The sequence below is a fragment of the Cavia porcellus genome, unplaced genomic scaffold (assembly GCF_034190915.1).
Source record: "Cavia porcellus strain 051 isolate PalLab524CR breed Dunkin Hartley unplaced genomic scaffold, mCavPor4.1 scaffold_24, whole genome shotgun sequence".
NCBI classification, from domain to species: Eukaryota; Metazoa; Chordata; class Mammalia; order Rodentia; family Caviidae; genus Cavia; species Cavia porcellus.
In genome coordinates, this window is record NW_026947507.1 from 52,218,094 (window position 1) to 52,242,972 (window position 24,879).

Below are 24,879 nucleotides of genomic sequence, written 5' to 3' on the forward strand. Positions count from 1 at the left end.
CTTATGGTTGAGTTTGTAAACATTACACACTTTCAATGCTATTTTTTTACTTTGTACTTTTGGTTAGTTTGATGATTTACCAAATATGGTAACTATGTTTTGGACTCCAGGTTACACACAGTATTAATGCTAAGTCATTTTGTTCTGTTTAAGACAAAATAAATTTTTAGGAGTGTTTAAAAAAACTGAATTTGGAAGTTCTCATTATGATTTTGATTTTGCCACTTAGAAAAATACCTTTTCCTTTCATGGCTTTAGTTTCTTATCCAATAAACAAAGGCTAGATTAAAAGATCTCTGGATTTTTTTCTCACGTGGAGATTTTCTAAGTTTCCAAATTGATACCTCTCAAAATTTAGCATACATCATAATTACCTGAAGAGTTTGCCAAGATTCCTGCATCCTACACTCAAGAGATTCGGGGAACCAGCTGATTTCCATTCCTAACAAGTTCCCAGGACCTGTGATGCTGCTGGTGCTCAAACTGTGCTTCTAGGTGCATTAGCTTAAAAATCTCGAAATTATCTAGCTGCAATTCTGTCTTAAAATACTAGATGATATAATTTTGGATAAAAGTTAGGCAGAAATACTTGAGTAAGGCTAAATGTTTTAAGATATAAAACAATTTTTATCTTTAAAAAAGCATAAAAATATGTGTAGTAGTTGTGTAGAAATGTTTGTGTCCAAAAGCTGTTATTATTGCTTCATATTATTACCTGTATCTTCTTGGTTAAAGAAGCTCTTAGTTGGATAATTAATGTGAATTATAAATTTCATCCATTTTGTTGAATATCTTACATACAAAGCCTTTTGGTTTGTATTTTGGGGGACCCAGAATCTAGGTCTTTCACCTTTCACAAATTCATAATAACTGAAGGATACAGGCTTAAAAACAAACAACTTCTGTAAAACAGCAAATAAAATGTTGAAATGGTTCTTTCAGAAAAAAGAGAATGCAACATACTCCTCATAAATGTAAAGGTGGTTAAGGGAGATAGTAAATCCAATTGGGAGGATGAAGATTAAATAGACTGGGGAACAGATTCTGGTAATATACAAATGCCTGATTTAAGTTCATTGAGAATAATTGAGAAATATATAGAGAATATGCTTAGTCACATATTAGTCATTATACCAGTAATTTCACTTTTAAATCTATTCTATTAACTTTTAAATTCTCTTCACTTTTGGTGTACTTTTATTAACAATATTTTTAAAATTTTTGCATCAAAAGAGAATCAACTAAAAGGCGATTTTCAAGTCAGACACTGGTCAAATCAGGTCCGCCATTGCTATGACTTGGGCTCCATTTAAGTGTGTCTCCAGGGCTCCTGTGTCAGAAGGTTGGCCCTTCCTGTGGTGGCATGAAGGAGCAGTGATGTGAGCTGAGGATACAATTCAGTGACAGAGCACTTGTCTGCCATGCATGAGGCCTTGTAGTAAATCCCCATTACTATGAAAGAAAAAAAGTGGTAGAAGTCTAACTAGGGTCTCATAAGAAGTTAATTAGGTTATTGGGGTTCTGTCCTGGGGAGAAATTAATTCAGTTTTCATAGGACCCTGGTTAGTTCTCAAGAAAAGATTATTTAAAATAGAAGCTCAGTGGCGTAAGCACCTGCCTGGCAAGCCAAGGTCATGAGTTTGATCTCCAGTACCAAAAAAAAAACAAGAATGTTTGAGCCTTAAGTAAAATAAGTAAGACAACTTTGGGTGTTGGAAAGATTCAGAGGGAACAGTGAGTGCCTAGAAGACATGTGTGATAATCATGAAAGCATTTCAGGGGCTGGTAGGAAAGACTAAGTTATAACTCATGGGTAATTCCCAGCAGTCTACTCCACTGCTTGATCGTGGTTCTAGTCAATAAAAATAAAATTTAGTGACAGAAACACTGTTACAGAGATACCTTTAAGCTGTTAGGCTCTGATTTATTTCCTTAAGTAAATGATTTGAAAGTGTGGGCATTTAATAATTACTGGAAACCAACTACTTTAAAACAGTTTTTACAATGTTGGGAGACATTACCTTTTCCTTCTGGTGGCTGGTAGATGTGAGGTCTTTAGTATTCCATATGCTGAATTCTTCTCTTAAATTCAATTCCTGACAAACAATAAGCAGCTCATTTTCATTTATTGATGTTATTCGGTTCTAATGCCGACTCATTCATCCAACCATACAGCGAACCACTGTAGATATGGGAGGCATGATGTGGGACAATGGGAGTGCAAAATGCTACAGGAATTCCTGCTTTCATGTCTTATGTTGTAGCACAAAGATAAACACACACAAATGTGTTAAACAAATCATCCATCTACACTGTAGTAAAGATCAGAAATAAATACAAAGGAAGGAATGGTAATTTTGGGAAAAAGTGACCACGATTTACAATCAGGTGGCCATGCTCAGCATGGTGGTGCACACCTGGAATTCCAGCACTGAGGAGGTTGAGGAAGGAAGATCACAAGTTTGAGGACAGCGTGGCCTACAAATTAAGTTCAGGGCCAGCTTGAACATTATACTGGCAAAAGCCAAACTAACAAGCCACACTCCAATAAACAGGTAGGGTGGCAAGCAGAAGACGGAAAGATGGAATCTGAGCACACATGGAGGCAGCAAGCTGTCACACAAGAGTGCGCTAAAGAAGAAGATACAAAAACCTTAAAGAATATGAGGTTCTGAACTTGCACAGAGTTTTGTAGGAACACAAAGCTAAGTGAACTGTCTGTCAGGTTAGGGAGGTAATGGAGGGAACTAAAACCTATAGTAAAAGGGTTTTTGTTTTTCTCTGTGCCGGGAGGTCATGGGAAACTCTGAATACAGTGGTATGACCTGATTTCCCTTTTCATAGGCATTCTTGGGCTTCTGTGCTAAGAACACAACAGCTCTTGGGTTACTGTACCAATCCAAACAAGCGATGACATAGATTTTAGCAGAGGCAGCAAGTCAGATGCTGGATGTATTTTGAAGGAAGAGCCAACAAGACTGTAAAATTAGTATGAGACAGAGAAAGAGAGGGCACAAATGGGTTTTAATAAGGAAAAATGCAGCAAACTACTGAAAGGAAAAAGCATGTGGGTGTGAAGAAGGACTGAAGCCTAAAAACTTGTCCTATTTTTAAGTTTCCTATCTCTGGTATTTTATCACAGTAACAGAAAGCCAACAGATAGAACATAAATTACTAGAGGAACTCCCCTAAATAGGCACTTGGAATAAATGAACTACAAATATTTTTCCTAAAAGTATTTAGGGATGAGGAAATAAATCTATGTTCTGATACAAGTTCTATCTCAAATTAAGCAAGTCACTTAACCTTGTTTTATCTATTTCCCAATGGATAAGATGAAGAAGATACAGTAGACAAACTCTTACAGTTTCTGCTTAGAATTAAATCCCAGCTTCCGTATGATAGTAACAACAATAGGATCTTCTCATAACTTATCACCAGGTTTAAATGGATGTGTATGCATAAAGCAGTCAGACCAATGACTGGACCATTGGTCATTAATATTAATGTTATCATTTCAAGCTGCAATCTTTTAAATATAAATTAAAATTTGCTATTATTCATTCACAAGTTAGGCAGAAGGATAAAACTGAGTGTTCAAGAAGAGGCCAACATACAAAATTAAACTAAAACTGGAGGACATATCCTTCCCTATTTCTGCAGTCATAGCTGTTAAAAGAACAATTATAACACCTAACTTAAAAAGCATCACTGAAATACATGGCACTCTTTGAGAAATTGGTTTGTATATTGATATATATTAATAAGGACCCTAAAATAAGTTGATTTTAGAGAAACAAAAGAAAATCCACACATTTCTATACATATATAGCACTGAAAATTTTTTTTGCTACTGGGGATCAAATTCACTACTTTGCACTTGCCAGGCAGGCGTTTATGCCGCAGAGCTAAACCCCTGACCAAACACTTTTAATCTTGAATGAAACATTTGAAATCTCAAAATGTGACCCCATTGCAAGAATCTAGTTCAAGAAGTTTTGTGACACATGTTACCTTTTGAGAAAGTGATGCTCTTCTATCCTTTTCGGTTTACTACAAATTATGAAGTTGCTCAGTTCTTGAAAAGGCAGCATACATGCTGAAACGAAATGGACAATTTTGTTAAGAGTTTTGATGTTTAAGATCGGCTGTGCCATCAAAAATAACTAATTCCTTCAACTTTCAGATTTTTATACTGACTCGTTTCTTTCTCCAATTCTATCAAGGTAAATGGACCGAAAAGTACAATAAAATCCACTTTTCCCCAGTGAAACTGCTTAACCATTCGGAAAGTAAAAAAATCGTCACGTCCTGGAGGACTCTGCCTCGTTATCTTTTAATTGCTGTTTTCTCTTAAAAACAACAGGCAGTAAGCCGTCAAGGGCTGCTTAACGCCAAACGCAGCAGTGGGCCCTGGTGCTCCCCGGGAGCGCGTCACAAAGCTGGGATTTCCAGCACCAACCCTTCCGGGTTCTGAGTGCGCCTCACTTGCTGCACCGTGTCTCTCCCTGATACACCTGCCTCGGGACCCTGTCCGTCCGAGGACCAAAAACTTCCAGGCCAGGAACACGAGCTGCTTGTAGCCCAGCAACGGGGCGTAGACGCATGCGCAGTCATCGGCGCACGCGCGGGAGGGTGAGGCACGCAGCGGCCCGCCCCCGAGCGCGGCGGTCACGTGACGGCCGCGCTCGCCCTCGTCGACCGCGGGCTCCGAGGCCGGGGAGAGGAGGGTGCGCGGCGGCGGTGGTCCTGGGTGCTGAGGTGGGCATCGGGCGCAGTCTTGGCAAGGGCCGCTTGAAGCCGGGTGACGTGGAGTACTCGGGGCGGTGGCCTCCCAAGCGGTACCGGTGCGGGGAGAGGCGCCAGTGACCGCGCGGGCGGTGGGGGGGGGGGCGGGCGCGGCCTGGCCGGGCACCGCCGGGCGCAGCTGTCAGGGCCTCGGGGCGCCCTGTAGGGTCCGCGCCACCCGAGACCCGCCCGGGTGCGTCGGCCTTGGCCTGGGCAGCACAGCCCTGAGCGTCCCAAGTCGTGGAGCCCTCGGCTTTCGGTGGTGCCAGCGGCCGGGTCGCGACGCCCTCCGTACGGGCGTCGTCGCCACTGCCTTCCCCAGCGGCGCGGGGGGCGAGGCCGGGATCCCGAGCCCTGGCTGCGGGGCTCCGCACTCTCCGAGTTGACAGCACGCCCTGGCAGTTAGATTCGTTCTTTTTCCTTGATCGTTGTGGTCTGTACCCCCCGCCCCCCGGTGCCATTTTGGGGAGCAGTTAATCCTCAAGTTTTGAACATTTGCGGTTGTATTTTTAACAGTACTGAAGTCCTGTAGGACCAAGAGGAAAAGAAACAGATGATAGAAAAGGCTTTGTTCTTTGAACGACTTGATTGACATTTCAAATGCCAGCCTCCCCCAGCCCTCGAGTCGGACTTTTCAAGTGGGACGTGAAGGTATAATACGGGCCGTGTATGCTTGCACAACTTGGAAGAACATTATAAGGAAGAAATATGTCATTAGTTTTTACAAAAGACATGGCCCGTTTAGACACACGAAGAAAATGACCCACATAAATGACCTGGTTTGTGAGGGCTTTGCGGGTTGTTTTGGGGTGTGTGTGTGTATGTATGCATAGCACTTGGTGTTTGAACTGAGTAATCAGAAAACATGAACATAGGTGAAGTAAGTCTCATTTTAAATACAGCATTGAATGGTTAATGTCACGCAAAAAGTAGATTGTGGATGTGTTTGTTTTAGCCTTGAATGTTTTAAGTGGAGCATTTGAATTTAGAATTTACATCTCAAATGGCCCAATGCAAATTTTACAAGGAATGAAAATACTGGAGCTTCAACGTTTGGCGGTTTTTGTTATTTCCTGATCTTTTAAGTCCGTAGAATTATCAGGGAAAACGTTCTACAAATGGATGATCACTAGATAAGAGAATTTTTAAAAAGAATGTGATATTTTTTTCCTTTTGGCTATGGTACAATGTTTCCACTAGCTTGAATTGTCAAAAGAATTAGATTTTTTTTTTTGCTTAAAGAATCCAGCGTGATTTGTTCAGTTGGAAAAAGCAATTGGTAAAATTAAAATTTCCTTGTCATGGTAATCTGTTTTAAAGAATATATTCTGTGAAACCTATATACTGTACTAGTATGAAGTGTCTTAACTGTGACTTGAGGATTTGAATCCCTCCCCTGCCAAGCGTTAGTAATGGTAGATGCCGAACTTTCCTGTTTCCCTGTCGGGTTGCCTTTGACTAAAGATTCTGAGTTTGTGAAACAACATACTGGATTAGGAACAGTCTTTGTGAGCATAGAAACTAACACTGGACTATATCACTACATGTGCTTGTTTGCAGATTCTATTTCTTGTTTATGGCCTATTACTTTTTGGGTTAATTAAAATAAAACCTATTGTTAAATTACAATTGAACATTTAGACAATGCCTGACAAAGCATTTGGAATTATAGAGGAAGGTGAGGTAACAAAGACAGAATTTGCAACTTGACCAAGGTTACAAATTGTATTAGCCAGAGGTTTTCTTATTTATAGAATTGTTGGCCATGAAACTTATTTGTTTGATGTGACAAAGAGATAGTGTTTGCTCACATTTACATCTCCTATCTTATTGAAATAAAATGCAAAGCCCACTTTGAGGAGTCTGTTCAAGGTTGAATGCTTAAATAAGAGTAAATAAATTGCTATACAGTAATGCTTTTTAAAGAAAGTGATATATAAAAAGGAAAAGAATTCTTTACAAAGTATTTCACCCCATTTAGCTGAAAAGAGTTCTAAGTTTCCTGGTATGAGTTGTGCTTTTTGTAAGCTGAGGTTTTTGTTTTTGTTTTTTTCTTAATTTTATGTTTTTGAGAAAGCTCTTCACAAAATTGCCTGAGCTGGCCTTTAACTTGCAGTCCTCCTGAGTAACTGAAATTACAGGGTACCACTGTCCCTGGTTTGCAAGCTGATTTTTAACGGGTGATGAAGGCTAAAAAGGAATACATTATGTCATTTAGCTACGTTTGGCAAATCTTAAGATATGCCTACTGAATCACATATCATCTCTAATCCTTTTTCTGTAGTGATTTTTTATATTCTTAGTTGTATACCAGACTTTGGAAGGTTTGACGTGTTTTTGCTTTCATTAAGAGCTTTTATGTAGAACATTTTTTGTGTATATTGAACAAATAAAAGTTTAAAACATATTATATGCTAGGTGTTAATAACTGGCAAAGTATACAAAGTCTTGAAATATCTGTAATTTTTATTTGTATTTTTGTTGATTGTGTATGCTCATCTTTGTGATTAGTTCTTTTAAAATAGTATTTGAATCTGTTATCTGGAAGAAAATGAGCTTGTATCTGGCTTGAAAAATAGAATTGAAGTCAGTATTTTTATTTTTATATTTGTTGATGTTAGATGCTTGTCTTTGTGATAGTAGTTCTTTTAAAATGACATTTGAATCTGTTATCAGGAAGAAAAATTGACTTTTTGAGCTTGTGACTATCTTGAAAAGTGTAATGGTAATTAACAGTAGATATTTTCATAGGAAATAACAGTACAGTATATAAGAATATGAATTTAAGTGTTACATGTTTTAAATAGCTTATTTTTTGTTTTCAGTTATATTTATTTATTAATTGGCTGAAGGGATTAAGATTAAAATTCATAAATAATGGCTGAGCCCCTTTACATAATTATAAATTTAATCTCACATTTTTTTCTATAGTTGTTAAGGGACAAAGTAGTATAGTTTCAGGTGTTACGTAATTTTCTTAGCAAATCATTGCATTTAATTTGGTGTATAATTTACGAATCACTGCCGAACAGTTATATGAATATGAATTATTTATGCTGGCAAAATTATTTCCTGCCTTTTTAAGAATTACTTTGTTCTGTCTTCCTCCTTTGGATAAAAGAAAAACATCACTGTATCAACACTTTTAAAAGAGTTCTGGCTTCAGATGATGTGAGCTTTGTAAGGGTTTGTTTACATCACTGTTGTAGGTGCTGTTTCATACCCAGTTAACATTATAATGTATAGCATTTGTAGTTGATGGGTCAGTTTGGCAGAATTAGACCCAACAAAACCTCTCATCTTTGACTAGAACAGGTATACAGTTACTTTGGAGCTGTACAGGTTCAGCAGAGATGTAGATACCTTAACACGGAGTTCATTTTTTTCTAGTGATTCCTGTGATAATTTGCGAGTTTAGACACATGCTGGATCTGTACTACAGCTGGGGTATGGCTCAGTGGTCACAGGCTTCCCTGTCTGGGTGCTAGGTTGCATCCCGAGAGTATCAAATCAAGGGAAATTACACAGCTATGTGCTATTGAGACTTGATATGTGGCTAGTATGAGTTGTGCTAAGTGTTGTGTAAAATATGCACTGGATTTTAGATTATACAACCTTACTAATGTAAAATAATACTAACTTTTATGTTCAATGCATACTAAAATTGTAGAGATATCTTAAATACAATTTTATTTTTTATTAGTCTTAATGTAGCATAGAGATTTGAAAATACATATGTCGGGGCTGGGGGTTTAGCTCAGCGGCATAAGCGCCTGCCTTGCAAGCAGGCAGTCGTGAGTTCGATCCCCGCTACCGATAAAAAGGAAAAAGACAAAAAAAAAAAAAAAAGAAAATACATATGTGGATTGCAACATTTCTGTTAGATAATAATATGCTAGACCATTTCCTTGAGAAACAGTACATTGTAGAAAGGATTTTCTGAAGATATAGTGTACTTGAGTTAGATTACCTCAGAGTAGCAAAAGCTTTGTGACTTTGGGTAAACTGCTAGCCTTTTGAGGTTGGAGTTCCTCCTTTGTAAAATGGATGCAGTCCCATTCCACAGATTGTTTGGAGGATGGGGTGATTGTTTGGAGGATGGGGTGATGCGTGTGCAGTACTCACAAGTTGTCATGTGTAGGGCAGAGATCTGACCTGCTGCTTCAAGAGCGTGGTTTATATGGTGAGGATCTAGATTACTAAAAATATCTCAGTTCATTTGTTTCTCTAGACTTTCTTTATCCATTTAATTTCAACTTTATAAAAATCATCCATAGAATATATAAATGTAAAAAGTCACCATAGCATGCAAGACTAAAAAATTGTATGTCCTGTGAACTTTTAGGGACACATTGTGGAATAGTGTTACTGAATTGCAGGTGAGAAGAGCCGGGTTACATGATTTCCATTTGTGTTTTTGGAAGGATAATGCATAATTCAAAGTGAAGTAATTTTAAGAATACACTAACAAGGAGGGTAGTGATTGTATGTCTTCTTCATATAAGATGCTTTGCTGTTATTTATTGAGTGAATAGACCCCCATTCTTGTGGTTTTTTTTTTTTTTATCTATAAAGGACTTTTTAAAATAACATCATGTTGTTGAAAACTTGCTTGAATCCACTGAAGTCTTCATTTAACAGAACCAGAATGATGAAACTACATCCCCTTCAACCAACTACAATGGTTTAAACCACTTCTGTGCTGATACATGTGTAGCAAAGCTTTTACTTCAGTAACCTGTGGCTTTAGCTGAATTTAAACTCTGTAGTAGTTCTAAAGTAAAATGACAACATTTTAAAGTGGTAGAATATACTATATTTAGAAGATTCCTATGAGTTAGTTTGAAGCTGCTTCTCCTCAACTTTGCCTCAGTTACTTTATCTCCTGTTAAACACCACTGTTTGTTTCAGAAATGGAGTATTTATGGACAAGACTATTCCCTATTCTCTATGGTTTATTTTGAAGTTTGTATATTAGACTTTTTTATCGAAGAGAAACCATGTGCTAGTTAAGCCTGTGTGTGTCTGATTTCCTTCACTTAGGAATATAGTCTCAAGGTAGTGATAAGATTTTTAATTTTGATAAGTCCAATTTGTCTATTAGTTTCTTTCATTCCATTCTCATGTCTTTTTCCAATTTCAAGGTCATGAAGATTTTCCCCTAAGAGTTTTATGATACTTAGTTTATTGATCCACTTCAGTTTATCTCATGGTATAAATGGGAGTCTGATTTCATTCTTTTGCATGTGGAAACCTAATTGTCCCATCATTTATTGAAGAGAGTATTGAATGGACCTGACTTTTTTTGAAAACCTAGTTAGTTCCAGATCTGTGAGTTTATTTCTGGATTCTCAGTTCCATTCCTTTGCTTCACGTGTTTGTCTTTAGGGCAGTAGCATACTGTGTGCTTGTGGCAGCTGTGTAGGACAGTTTGAAGTGAGAGCAGTATGTTTTTCTTCTTTTTTAAGGTTATTTTTGACTTTTGGGGTCCCTTTCACAGTGTGTATGAATTTGAGAGTTGATGTGTCAATTTCTGCGAAAAAGGTTGTTGAGATTTCGATAGGAATTAATCAAATCTATAGATTCTTTTGCATAATATTGATTGTCTAAACATGTTAAATCTTCCAACCTGTGAACACTGGCTGTCTCTTCAGTTGCTTAGCTTTTCATTTTTTCAGTAATATTTTATAGTTTTCAGTGTAAAAGTTTTCTTTAGTTAAGTTGATTCCTCTTTTCTTTTAGATGTTGTTATGAATGGAATAGTTTCCTTGATTTTCCTTTTTGGATTATTGACTACTAGTAGCATATAAAATTGCAACCACGGTTTTTCAGCATTGTTTTGGATGTGGTTTGTACTGTGTGTGAAATTTGTAATCTGAAAATTGCTGATAATAGTAGCTTTCTTTCAAGTTCTTTGGAATTTTCTTTATATAGAGAACAGAGAGACTGTATGAATAGAGACAGTTATTTATTTTTAACTTGTTCCTTGCCAGTTTGTACAATTTTTTTTCCCTTTCCATGGTATTGCTCTGCTAGAACTTTCTGTCGTGTTGAATAGCAGTGGTAAATTAAGCATTCTTGTCTTCCACTATTCATTTTTTACGCTCAAGATAAAATTTGCCCCTGAATTTTGTCAAATATTATACCTAATTGAGTAATTATCTTGATTCTAATTAGTCTGTATAGAGAAGTTAATGTTGAAATTTCTTTCATTTGCAGCACAGAAAATGAACCAGCAGAGGAAGAAAAATGCCACCAGCTAGCTGACTACTGTTGAAGAAGATGCTTTGTCTTTGTGGCGAGTGTCTGTGGGATCTGCAACAGAAATGTAAGTATGGTGTGGATTCTCCAAAGCTATAGTGGATTTGTATAAAATGAAGTAAATCCAATGCCTGTCACCTTTAGTTGTAATTACGAAAAGTATTTTGTATTGACTTCTGCTTGCATTATCAAGTTAGCAATTTTATTCACATTAAATTATCATTGTAAGATTTCCCAAAAAAGTCTCATAAGGAACCTCTGCAAGAAGTGAAACTGAAGACAGGATTTTGCTTTATTGTAGGCTACAACATGGAGTGATCTACAGTGCCTCTGGATTCTGCTTTTTCTTTGCACAGTAATTTACTTAACTAATCAAGTTAGATACAGTAGTATCACTTTTTTAAATAGAGATTTCTGACCTATAAAATTACTGTTACTAGTAACTTGTTTCAGGCTGAAGCCAGTAGCGGATGGTGACACCCAGGCTAAGGGGCCGTGAGCCAGCTGGAGCCCATCACATCCCTCAGCTCGGGCCCCTAATCTCTGACCCGTGTCAGGCCTGAGGCATGAGTGCCTGGTTCGGGAGAAAAGGAGAATTTTGCTGAACCCTTTAGTAGATACACTTAGTATAATACTGAGAGTAACTCTTCTCTAGTTAGAAACTACCTACTCTCTCTGGCTTACTATTACCTTTGGGAGTAATAGAACCTACATGATACGATATTAAAATAAATCAAGTGATTTTAACATTAAATTAAATGATCTTGAATTCTGGGAAGGTGGCAGAACAGTAAGCAGCAGAGTAAAAAGCCTCTCTGAGAGAAGCACCCTAGATGCTGGAATATATTCTGGAGAAGGCCAGAAAGAAAGAAATGGATCCCCTCGACCCAGAAAGAAAATAAAGTAAGACTTGAAGCCCACGGAGAGAATTTGAAAAAAGAAAGAAAATATAAGGAAAACTTGAGGAGAAGGTGGTAGCCAGAGTTAGTTTCACTGGAGCCTGTCCCACTGTGTGAGAAGTGCCACTGGAATCTGTGAAGTAGGTGGCTGGCAAGCCCAGAGGCCTCAGCGGGGAGATACGTTAATTAAAATGAGCATCAGACCGGAGAACTGCGCTGGCTGGCAGTGAGTCTGGGGGACTCAGTCCTCCCATGTGAGTGGTTGATTGGCTGGGCTCCATTTTGGAGTCGGGCATGATAAGCCCGGAATCAGAACTGCAGCCAGCTTCATTTAGTCACTCCTACCATGGAGAAGATTGGTGAAAATTGCCTGGACTGAGTCGTGCCCCTGTGCGCGATCCAATGCCCAAGGCTGAGTTTTCCCTAAAGCTATTCCCTGACCAACCCCACCCACGAAGCACACACTAATGGTGGTGAAGACTCCCTGTGGTTAACCAGCTCTGAAGGAAGGGGCCAGCCTGCCCTGCCTCTGCTTATACTCTAGTAGTCACCAGGAAATTGGGGAAAGCAGCAAACAACACAAATCCCTAGCCAGCACACTTCAGAGTAATTATAACCAATATAGGAAGTGCCAGGGTCCCACTACCCACTTGTCTAGAAGAAACCAAGAACATGACAAGAGGAAGAAACAAAAGGCAGTCTCTGGCCTCCAACCCAAGAGTACTGGTCCAGGAGAGGTAAACAGAAGAGATCGGGAGTCGCACACCTGCAGTTTCTGAAGCAACAGCAACTGACATAAAGAAACAACTTCATGAAACTATGAAAGAACTTAAATAATATTACAAATAAAGGAGGTTATAAGAAAAACAAAGAAATGCTAAGTGCCTCTAAAGAAGACACAGATGGAAGAATAGAGGAGCATAGATAAAGGGGGGAAACCTTCAATGAAGAATATAAAAAATTTTAGAATATATGAAACAGATTCAAAGAGATTACCAGGAAATTAACTCCATTGAAAGCTGGCAAAATTGCTTGAAAGAAGCTAAAGATAGACTGTCAAACCTTGAAGACAGGTTTGCAACTTGTGATCACAAAAGGAAAGATCTCAAAAATAACAACCAGGAAGTAATACAAAGGCTAGAAGATGACAACAGGATCTGTAACTTAAGAATAAAAAAATGAAATACAAAGGCTATTTACGGAAATAATTAAACCTCTTAAGCATAGGAAAAGTAATTGATATTCAGATAATGAGGCATACAGAACTCGAGCCAGCTATAACCAAAATGGATCTATACCAGACATAATAGTCAAGATCTCAGAAATTCAACACAAGAACAGAATATTAAAAGCTTTCAGAGAAAAGAAACAGATCACCTATAAAGGAAAACCCACCAGAATTATGGCAGACTTCTTGACATAAACCATCAAATCAAGAAGAGTTTGCAGTGAAGAATTCTAAGTCCTGAAAGAAGATAACTGCCAACCCAGATTGATGTACCCTGAAAAACTAATTCTCAGAATTAATGGAGAAATAAGATGCTTCCGTGACAAAGAGGAACTGGGGAAGTTCATGACTACAAACCAACCCAACAAAAAATACTGAAGGACATTCTAGAGAGAAAAAAAGACCATGGTTTCAAGAACAGTGACAGACGGGGCTCACTGAATGGGGCAGACAGTGGAATGAAGGGGAAAAGTAGACAATCAGCAGCAGAAAAAGAGCTTGGCAGAGATAAAGCAGAGAAGATTGGCTATAATCACTAATATAGAGGGCCTTGAGATACTAATAAACATAGGCAGAGTGGATCAGGAGAGAAGGTCCATCGAGATGCTTTACATAAGAAATATAATTAACCTGAAAGAGAGTTTATAGACTGAAAGTCAAAGATGAGAAAACAATGCTTTTTGTGACAGAGAACCAGAAAAAAGGGGAGGTAGCTTGCCCATCAGTTGCAGATTTCTGGAAAGACATGACACTTATACAAAGGAGAACTACTCAGCTATAAGGAAGAAAAACCTTGAAGCACTTGTAAGTAAATGGATACAACTTGAAATCGTGCTTATGGATAAAAAGGTTGAGAATCACCTACGTGGATAGTGAGTTGCCTCCTTAATCTAAAAACTAAAGGACTTAGTGGGATACAAAATGTGTAGTGCACCCGGTGAAAGTGAAAGGGGAGGAATTGTCCAAAAAGGGAAGGCAGAGGACATTGTTAATCTTGCATCAAGATTTGAAACCCATATTGTTTTCATTGCTCTGTTTAATTTGGTTATATTCTGTCCCAGTTTGTCTACTTGTACTAGATTTGATGGCATGGACAGCTACTCCAAAGATTGTAAGATATACTGTGGTAACCATTTTTGATTTCCTGTTGACTTGCTTTGAAGCCTTGTACTGCTTTTACTGTCTTGCTTTTACTGATTTTATTTGAATCTCTTTTACCTGATCAATGTCTTGTTTTGACTGATTTTTTCCGATAGTTTGACATTAAGTCTAAGAGTATAGGCAACTACATTGAAGACAGTAGGATTCACTATGATACCCATTTTGACTAATCTGGTTTGACTAATATCTTTTGAAGTTCTATGTCTCCAATGTTTCATTTTTGTTGATGTTATTCTGTACTGTTTTGTTCAATTTTAATTTCTCAAAACTTACTGCTTTGTTTTCATTTTTGATTCACTCTGATTTAGTATTACTAGTTGTATTTTCTTATCATTTAGTCTTTGTGTAATGTGCTTTAAAGTGTTAGATGACCATGAGTTTCCTTGTACTGAATTATTGATGAAATATTACCCACAATGAACATTATAATTCTGTCTTCCAATTTGATGAACATTATCCAGCTTCATGTCACTCATAAAGAATGCAACAGTTTAATTCTGGGGATTAGGCTTTGCATTATTGGACCAGCATCACCTGTATAGATATGTTTCAGTTTCTCTGAGTTTGATATATGACTCTAATTTTTGGTATGATAAAAGTGTGACTATATCAGTCTTATTTTGGTGTCACCATTTGGCTGGAAGTTCTTTTGCTCAATTTATATGAAAATCATGAATTGGGAGGAACCTCCCTTGATGAGCTCTGGGATTTTGAGTGCCAGCGACTCTCAGTCCTTACTGTTAGAGCTCTGAGCTCCAAGTGCTAGTGCCTCTCTTGGTGTCACTGCTTTTGGACGCTTCCTGCTGCCCCTGTGAGCTCCTCAGTTTGTCCTCCATTAGGAGCTTTCTGGTGCCCTCTCTGCAGGTTTCTCTCTTGGCCCCCTCTGCTTGGCTCAGCTGCTCTGTCACTAACACCCTCAAGCTGTTAGTGACTGTCGAGGCTAGTAGTCCTTAATCTTACCAACTCTTAGGGGAACCCACCCTGTGTAGTAAAATCACTAACAGGGCTTTCTTGGGGCCTCTGTTGCACAGAGGGACAGAGCACAGTAGGGAGCTCGCCTGTACTGACCCAAGAAGTATGAAGGGTACTGCTTAAGTAGAGAAGGATCAGCGTGGCCATGTGCAGACTATTCTGGCACGTTGGAAGTAGTGGCAGAGTGGTGGGCCATCCACAGTGTGTGCAGGATGGACTGATCTGGGATAGGGCCATGTCTACAATCTGCAGTAGCCTAGGTCCATATCTGCTGCAGTGGCCGTGGTGCTCCTAGCGTAGCCTTCGCTGTCTTGGTGACAGCAGACCTGCTGCAGCAGAACTGGTCACCGCAGGTTCAGTCCTTACTGTTGCCACTGCCAGGGAGTTTTGAGGAGGTTGGCAGTGTTGATCAGAGCCCCGTACAGTTTTGGAAGATCAGGGATGACAGCCATGGGCCGTGGTCTGTCTGCAGTCTTTATCTTGTCAAGCATCATACTCCTCAAGGCAGAATAGAACCTGGGTGGCTCAGAGCAGGCAAGTGACAGTGGAGGCTCTTGTTTGAGTTGTGGCTTCTCTAGGGCTGCGGAAGTGAGAGGTGACTGAGAGTAGCTGCTTCTAGAAAGTTGTCTGTGGTCCCCTCTAGGCCAAGCAGGGGCTGCAAGGGGGAGGAGTGTGATGGCTGTCGTGAGGTCCTGCCTGGTATTACATAGGCCCAGGGAAGACTGGGGCTTCTTCTAGCTCACTGCAACCCGAATCCGAGCAAATACATCTTCCATTTACTCTTGGATATTATTTATCTGCTTCCCACCTTCTTTTGTGGGGGTTGAACCCAGAACTTCACAATGCTAGGTAAGTGCTGTATCACTGAGCCACATCTGCAGACTATGTTTGTGTTGTTCTTTTTGTTTTGCTAAATGTAGCTAAACCATAATAGTCTGGTATATGAGAAAAATATGTAGTCAGCCACAAGGCAGGACAGATTGCATATTTTGGTAACAAAATGCTACTGAAACAGAGAGAGTAGAAATTAGTTCTGTTTGAATGGTAAAGAGGGAATGTAAAATTTAGCCTTAAAGGATGAATAGAATTTTAACAACTAGACAACATTAGGAAATAATTTTGTAGGTGGGTTAATGAGAAGGGATACAGGTCCCTGGCATCAGCATGCGTTAATGCGGTGAGGGAATAACTGTGTTTGAAAACTGTTGACTGTGTCATAAGGTGAACGAGCATTTATTCAGCACCTGCTGCACTGCCAGGTGGTTACTAGACATTTTACACAAGTTACTAATTTTATCCCTGCATATCACAGGAATGTCTCACTCACTGAGGGAGAAACAGGGATAAGTCACTTGCCTAGGTCCGCATTCACTGGAATTCTCTGAGAGAAATCCCTTGGGGGACTGACTTAAAACAGCTTCGTAGATCTGAGCCACACTCCTGGGTATAAATGTCCAGGAAAATTCAGAATAGCTAATTCCTACCTTTAGGAATGTTTGGGACATGATGACCAGGTGAACATGATAAGAGCAAGTCAGAGCCATTATTGGAAACGAGTCTGCTTTATTATAAAGGTTGTGTCAATGGTATTGGAAACTGTTGCTTAGGAATTTGGATTAGATTATATATGCAGCAGAGAGTATTGAAGATTGAAAGAGGACTAAAAATTATGCATGATGAAACTGAGGAAGAGTCAAAGGAAGATGGACGTGAAGTCAGTTGGAAGGGTAGTGTGTTATTCAGGAAAGCGTGTATAAGACTCTTGATTCTTAACCAGATTTTAAAACTTTGACTGCTGGCTAAAAAGTTTTTCAGTACTATATATGTAGCTGAAGACCTTTTGTGTTTATAGTAATTTTACCTTTAACTAGAGGTCTTTAAGAAGGTTCAACAAAATCTGAATCATTGAAGGTTTTCCTTAACTGTGTCTATATTCCTCATGGGCAAGGAGATGTCCAAGTATTACAGACACATGTTTATCTTATGGGAGTGTAATCTATATGGGAATAAATATGATACTGTGCTGCAAAGTTATGTCACATGAAAAATGTAGTAAAGCAGTGTTTAAAGTGATTGCTATAGTTTATCCTGTCCCTTACCAGAGTTGGATTAACTCAAATATAAGTTTCTAATTTTGTTTTAAATTGTTCTTAAATCAGTAATGTACAAATAAATGCCTTTTGTTTCCATAATGATTTCTGGAGTTTCTTAAAACCTCTATTAGAGTAATAACCACTTTTTCGATTAGCATTAATTCTTTGAAATTCTTAACTCCTATGAAAAGCAGTATGAAGATGCAGTTATTTACATATTGGTCTTATCCCTCTGCATACATTTGACTTTCTACCTTTTTTAAGGTCATTGAAAAATGACTTCAGGACTGTGTAGGGTCGACTGAAAAGGTAATAAAAACAGCTTTGAAGAACGTCTTGCATGTGGGTTAGTGGATTAAGGTACATCTGTCTTTATTGTGTTATACACAATCTCTATATTTACCTTCTGTACTTGCCTCATGTATAATTACAAGAACTGTTACTAAGATTTCTTCTCATCTCTTAGTGCATGATAGATTGACAGAATACTTGGTGGGTTTTAGGGGCTCTGAACTGGTAATCTGCTCTGGCATATGGATGGTTGAGAGTGCTTCATATGAAATAATGTAGCTTGTTTATTTTCTGATGAAATTTATCCAACTTATTTATTGTGAGGAGGGAACCAGAATAATGGCTCAAACAGAATCATTTTGCCTTTCCAAGTGTATTATTTTTACAGTATATAGCTTCCCTGACATAGTCATAGTTGCTTTTTACATTTTAACATGACATGCTTAGCTTTATTCATGAATGCAAGAGTAAGAGTTAAAACAAAATATTGATCATATTAAGCAGCGTAGAAAGTAGTGGTTTTGGTTGAAACTTTTTATAGGTAAGATAGCTGCATCAGGTGGAAAACTGATGTTTTGTATTAATTTTACTTAAGCACAACAGGAAGTAGTTAGAATTCTGTATTTAAAAGTATAACATTCCTCAAAGTCATATATTGGATACTTTACATTTTACTGGACTCCTCTGTCTTTCTTTCTTAAATGTTAAATTGATCAGATTTATAATTTGTCTTTTGCTTATAAGGTCCCTAATTTGAGATGTAGACTTTTATATAAGACACTGCTATTGTTTTTTCCAAAGTAGTGAAGGTCAGCCCATTTTTCTATTTAGCATTATGAATAGAATTACTGACAGAGTCCTCGGTTATTACCTGTAGTTAATTGCTGTTTTTTTTTTTTTCCCCTTGGACATTTAAATGCATACCAGTTTGAAAGAGAGTTTTGAGAATTTCACATGCCCCTTTGTTTCAGGGTGAGAAGGACAGGATCTACAGAGTTGTTGACTGGTGAGAAGCAGATGTTCTCACTTGTACCTCATGTTGCTTTAAGTTAAAAGGTTTGTGAAGGCAAGGAAAAATCTTTGAAGCTTCAGTAGTGCCTCAAGCATATTAAGAACGTGTATTTCTTGATCTAGAACTTTCCATGGGTTAGGAAAAGATACTTGCCTGATTTTTATAGCCTAGAGATGCTGCTAAGGCACTTCGATTAAGGATTGCAAAACAATTTGGAAATTAAACATTTTCTGTGATCATTTTGTCTGTTGAAACATTGTGTCCTTTTTCAGGTAATTGAAATCTTTATTTCTCTTAAAGAGAATAAAACAAAACAATAAAATGAAACAAAACAGTGAGCGAGGAGTTGAATTTCAAAAACAAGACAATAGGAAATCAGCAGTAGTTACTATATTGCACATCACTGTCCTCTAAATAGTTGCTCAGACCACCAGACACAGGCAAGCATAGGTAGGTAGTCAAACAATATAAGCACTAAGTTGTTTCTTTACTTCAGTTGCCATCATTTCAGACATGTCAGGTGTGTGATTTCTAATTTGGTTTGTATCTGTGATCGGGTGGGGTCTGACATTGTATACTGATTCTTTGTCTTGACGTTTTCCTGTGTTCATCCGAATCAGCTGGTTGCCAAGTCCTGGGCACTCCCTGCACTGCCTGCCCGTCCAGCGGTGCAGGGGATTGGCCTGGACACCTGGGTTCCCCTGATAGGTTCCCAAGCTTGTGACAGGTGTGGGGTGGGGGCTCACAAATGCTTCCTGGTGGCAGTGGGGCCTTGGGGCGTGGCTCTTCAGGGGGTACCTGGGCCTGATGTCAGGTAATAGAAATCTTTAAAACCTTACCTTTTTTTTGTCTTTTTCATTTTTATCGGTACCAGGGATCGAACTCACGACTGCCTGCTTGCAAGGCAGGCGCTTATGCTGCTGAGCTAAATCCCCAGCCCCAAAACCTTACCATTTTAAAACTTTTGTTTATTGAGGAGCCAAGGACAAGAACTTAGTAAAAGTGTGAGATTGGATGTGCCATGATGAAAGCCTAAGAATAGTGTTTTTCAGTTTCTGATTAGCATAAACATTTTTATTGACTATCCCATTTTTAAACTCTAGAGTTACTTTTTAAGGCTTGTTCTTGCATCAAATGTAAAGGTCTTACAGTAATTAGATTCCAGATATTCTATGTTTAAAATGGCAGAATTAATTAGTACAGACATTGTCATTCATGTTAAACAACAGAGTGCAGATCTTTGAGATTTTAACCTTCCTTTCTGTTTACCACTGTTCTGCTCCTGTCATTTTCCCTTTTTCATGGTGTCTGTGGTTTCTCATTACTGTGGAATAAAAATCAAGTCATGTTTCTTTAGGTTGGGCACAATAAGGCTTGTGTGATTTGATTTATGATTGTCTTTGTGATTACCTTTTCTGATTCCACTGCTTATGTGACTCAGTTCCTTGGATATGAAGTGCGAAAGATACAATGAACGCTTGAGCTAGAATATTCACAGTAAAAACACATATCCATTAACCTGCCTCAAAATACTCCACTTTAAACACACCGCATAATTCTTGCCAGTTTTTGAAGCAGTTCTGGAAGTCCTTTGTTGTGTGTTTTTGTGTTGTCGTGGCTGCCTCAGTGTCCTGAGTTGGTGCAGATGTTTACCTTTGATCATCATCATTTCGACTAGGGAAGTGCCAGAAGCTGCACAGCCCTAGATCCAGAGAATGAGGCAAATGATGTGTTGTGAAGCCGTCCTTTTTGTTGTTGGATGGAATACAGCAGAAGCATTGGCTGCATTTTTTTATTACATCTCATTAAAAAAACGCTTATGAAAGAGGACTCACAAAATTGCGTACAATGTGGCAGGAACAAGGAAAAAAGTTTGCTTGAGGTTGTGGGGAATATTTTTAGAGGAGTTGATGGCATGTCTTTTATTGTAATCATGTTTTTAAGTTACTCATACTACCTTCTGATCAAACCCTTCTGTCTCTGCCTGGAATTTCTCTACACAGCACCTCTTGCACCCTAAACTTTTTATCAAACCTATGTCCATTCGTGTGTCTCTCCTTGTACTGAGTATCTGAAGTACTCTGGAGTAGTGAGTATTTTGACTGTCTGCTTTCATGTGTGTTACCTTATATAACAGACCAGGTGTGTGTCTCATTCGTCTTTGTATAGTTTGTACTCTGCACTGTGTATGGACCTCGGTTTATGTTTAATGTTTTTCTGAATTAATAAGATAGATGTCCCAAATTTGATGTACATTCAGTACAACTATTGTGACAAACCTTGTCTTTTCTTTCACCCTCCTTTTCAGATGGACATTGGATTTATATTGGTTTTATATGACTGGAGCTTTTATGGAGCTTTAATGATTGCAGAATTTTTTTGCGAGCTATTTTTTCTTATTCTTTCTAGTTTCATAAATTCTTACAGGGAAGGAAATTTAGATTAAAGGCTTACCTGTGTGATCCCAAGTATGTCATTAATAAGGAAGACTAGACTGAGGTTTTTTGATTTTTTGCCTGGCATTGGTTTAACTGTGTAACAGCTGTCCCTGTTTGGACTATCCATTCTCCCTTGCTGGCCACAGCTCTTCTCTGTGTAGCTCCTTTTGTATGCTCCTTCACAGCTGATGTGTATCACACTTACAGAATTTTCATGTATTTCCAAGCTAGTTATGGGAACATAATTTTTCAAAAGTTTGTATCAGATAGTTTAGCGTAGTATCACTTATAATCTATGTGGTTTGAAAAACATACTGGTTTTCTTTGTGAATCTTTGCTAAATTCTGTGTAAGAGTATGTGGATAAGCCAGAAGTGGCCTGTACCCCCCACCCCCCTTAGGAAGTTCACCTGCCTCTGGAGAAGATGGGCATCACAGCACTCACAGGAATAGATGCTACACTGCAGTTCTCATTAAGATGGTGCGTTCACGTGGTCATTGGGCAGGATGTAGCCTTGGTCCTAGAAGCCTTTTCAGGATTGGTGAAAAGGGGCCATCATGTGTCCCCAAGCAAAGTGTGACATGAATTCAGGGAAGGCCATTCCTGGGGGAGTAACTGCAGTAGGTAAAGACCTGATCCAGGGAAGTGTGCTGTGAAAGAGGGAATGGGGTGTACAAGACTCTTTAGAGATTTTAGTCTTTACCTTAGAAGTCAGCTTTTAAGCAAGGAGGAAGACTTAACATCGTAATTTAATAAAAAATGTTTTCTTGGTTTTTAGGGAAGGCCTGTAGGTGGATTCAGGAGACACAGGGTAAATTTGGTATGTAGGAGGTAAAATTGAAAAAACTGATGATTGGAATAGAAAGGAAGGGGACAGTTTCTGAGACGGATTTTTGGCTTCAGTAAACAGTGGTATTATCATAGGGGCTGTTTTAGAAAATAAGCAGGTCGTGAGGTTTTTGGTACCTTTCAGGTGTCCTACGTTAAAAATAGTCAACTAGAAATACAGGTCTGTGGTGGAGAGGTCTGGATTAGCAATACCAATTTGTGCTGCTTATATGTAGCTAATAATTGAAGTCATGAATATAGATAAGGTCATGCAGAGGAAGTACAATGAGAGGATCACACAGCTTAAGAGAGTAAAAACAGATGAAAAAAGGCCACTTGTGTTTCAGAGAAGTGGTCCTGTGTGCAGAAATGACCAGTTGAACCATGGTTCCAGTGCCATGTAGCAAGCATAGGCACTTCCTGGGTTTTGATTGTAGTCTTAATTTTATGGTCCATGTACAAAATACCAAAAGTGCATTAATGTAAATTGCTAGTAATATCCTCTAAGGCTACACAATTAGTGTTGGCCATAACTGTAATCTGAGTAACTGTTTTCCATTTGTCTTTCTAGCTGATTGTAAAGTCTGTCTAGAACGGATTGAACATTTTGAATGTTTGAATTCGTTTAGTTCTTTGATCAATTCTGTTTGAGTTGAAATGGTATAAATAGCTTTTTGGTTCAGTGTTTGTGTGCTTGATTGCTTCCTACAAACAAAGAGTAGAGACAAGAATCAAAAAGATTTTCTGTATAGATTGATTGTCTTTTTTTCTCACCTAGGATGGCTGGCTGTGGCGAAATCGATCACTCAATAAACATGCTTCCTACGAACAGGAAGGCCAATGAGTCCTGTTCTAATGCTGCACCTTCTCTGACAGTTCCGGAATGCGCCATTTGTCTGCAGACCTGCGTTCATCCAGTCAGTCTGCCCTGTAAGCATGTTTTCTGCTATCTGTGTGTGAAGGGAGCTTCATGGCTTGGAAAGCGATGTGCCCTTTGTCGACAAGAAATTCCTGAAGATTTCCTTGACAAACCAACCTTGTTGTCACCAGAAGAACTCAAGGCAGCAAGCAGAGGGAATGGAGAATATGCATGGTATTATGAAGGAAGAAACGGATGGTGGCAGTATGATGAGCGTACCAGTAGAGAGCTAGAAGATGCTTTTTCCAAAGGTAAAAAGAACACGGAGATGTTAATTGCTGGCTTTCTGTATGTTGCTGATCTTGAAAATATGGTTCAATATAGGAGAAATGAACACGGACGTCGCAGGAAGATTAAGCGGGATATAATAGATATACCAAAGAAGGGAGTGGCAGGACTTAGGCTAGACTGTGATGCAAATTCTGTAAACTTAGCAAGAGAGAGCTCTGCCGATGGTGCGGACAGTATGTCAGCTCAGAGTGGAGCTTCCGTCCAGCCTCCGCTGTCCTCCGCTGCAAGGCCCCTGACGTCAGTGGATGGGCAGCCTACCAGCCCTGCCACCCCATCCCCTGATGCTGGCACTTCTCTGGAAGACTCTATTGCTCATTTGCAACTCAGTGGAGACAGCATAAATGAGAGAAGTCACCGGGGAGAAGGAGAAGGAGACCGAGAATCCCTGTCTTCAGGCAGGGCAGCAGACACCTCCATTGAAGACACCGAATCAGATGCCAGTAGTGATAGTGAGGATGTGTCTGTACTTACTGCACAGCACTCCTTGGCCCAGCAGAGACTTTCTGTCCCGAATGCAAACCAGAGAGTAGCTGATCGATCAGGAACTGACCGGTCAGTAGCAGCGGGTGGAACAGGGAGTGTCATTGTCAGATCCAGAAAACCTGATGGACAGTGCACAGTAACAGAAGTCTAAATAGAAGTCTTCAGCTCCATGCCCAAGGATGAACAGTTATCTGTAAATTTCTGCCCACATAACATTACTCATCCCTAGTAGTGCATTTTGGGAGATGGGTGGGAATGGGTCTGGGAAGGATAAATCTGAAATGAAATGTCTAACATGTCCCTGTTGAGAAATAACTATTTAATGTAAGGAACTTGGGTGTTAATAGTTGAGAGCTGTTTAGTAATAACCCAGTTTTCTTGACATTTTTTCTTTAAATTTCTAAAACAATTTTCCTTTAGTTCTTTTGGCCAGTATGTGTATATTATCTGTGCATTAATGGTTTTCACCCGACTCTGGCATTATTTTTCTGCATGGATTGGCATAAAACTGCTACTGAAATTTGGGACCTGTGAGATGTTGGCATCATGAGCAGGAAGCTTAAGGTAATGTGGAGATGTGAATTGGGTTTAAAAATAGGTGAGTGACAGCGAATTTTATAGTGAAGTTATTGAAACTGAAATGTAAACAAAACAATTTTTGTTTCAGAATCTTTTTAATACTTCATGGCATTCCTTCCCATAAGCTTTGCTGTCTAGCCCTTGTAGTCTGAACTTCCTCTTGTCTGCCCCTTTCATTTGGATTAAAAAATTATAATTTAATAAATACTAGAGTTTATCAAAAACTATGTGTCTGGTTTGAGTCTGGAAGAGTGATAGAAGTACTTTGATACTTGTGGCCAAAGGTCATTTAAAAGGTAAAGGTCTGAATTAACTGTACTCAGCTTAGTCACCTGCTCAGAAATTTGATTTCTTCAGAGAATTCTGGAAATAGTATCTGCAAACAGTGTGTGTGGAATAAATATGGAAATGAATTTGAACAGCCTATGAGTCTTATGTTCATCAAGTAGTTCATACTATAAATTTTTCTTTCCAGTGTTCATGAGTGGCCTTGCACTCTGGGTACAAGGCAGATTTACTTGGAATTCATAGACATGAATTCACTCAGAAAACTCACTTTTATTTTGAGACATTTTTATATTTGGATAAGGAAGTAAGTATGGGGTTAACAGGGTAATCTACAATTTGTGAAAGTCT

General features: G+C 38.8%; 1 protein-coding gene across 2 annotated transcripts; it reads left to right on the top strand.

Annotated features, from left to right (window-relative positions):
• The first annotated feature begins 4,610 nt into the window (after positions 1–4,610).
• Rnf146 (ring finger protein 146) lies at positions 4,611–24,656 on the top strand. 2 transcript variants are annotated; one of them, XM_013143361.3, is made up of 4 exons: positions 4,663–4,761; positions 5,305–5,439; positions 11,008–11,116; positions 22,750–24,656. In XM_013143361.3, coding segments are annotated over exons 3-4 (1,068 nt in total). In that variant the 5' UTR covers positions 4,663–4,761; positions 5,305–5,439; positions 11,008–11,114; the 3' UTR covers positions 23,816–24,656. The 2 variants fall into 2 exon arrangements, with proteins under 2 accessions (XP_003479452.3, XP_012998815.2); XM_003479404.5 differs by lacking the exon at positions 5,305–5,439 and having other exon boundaries at positions 4,611–4,761.
• The last annotated feature ends 223 nt before the right edge of the window (positions 24,657–24,879 follow it).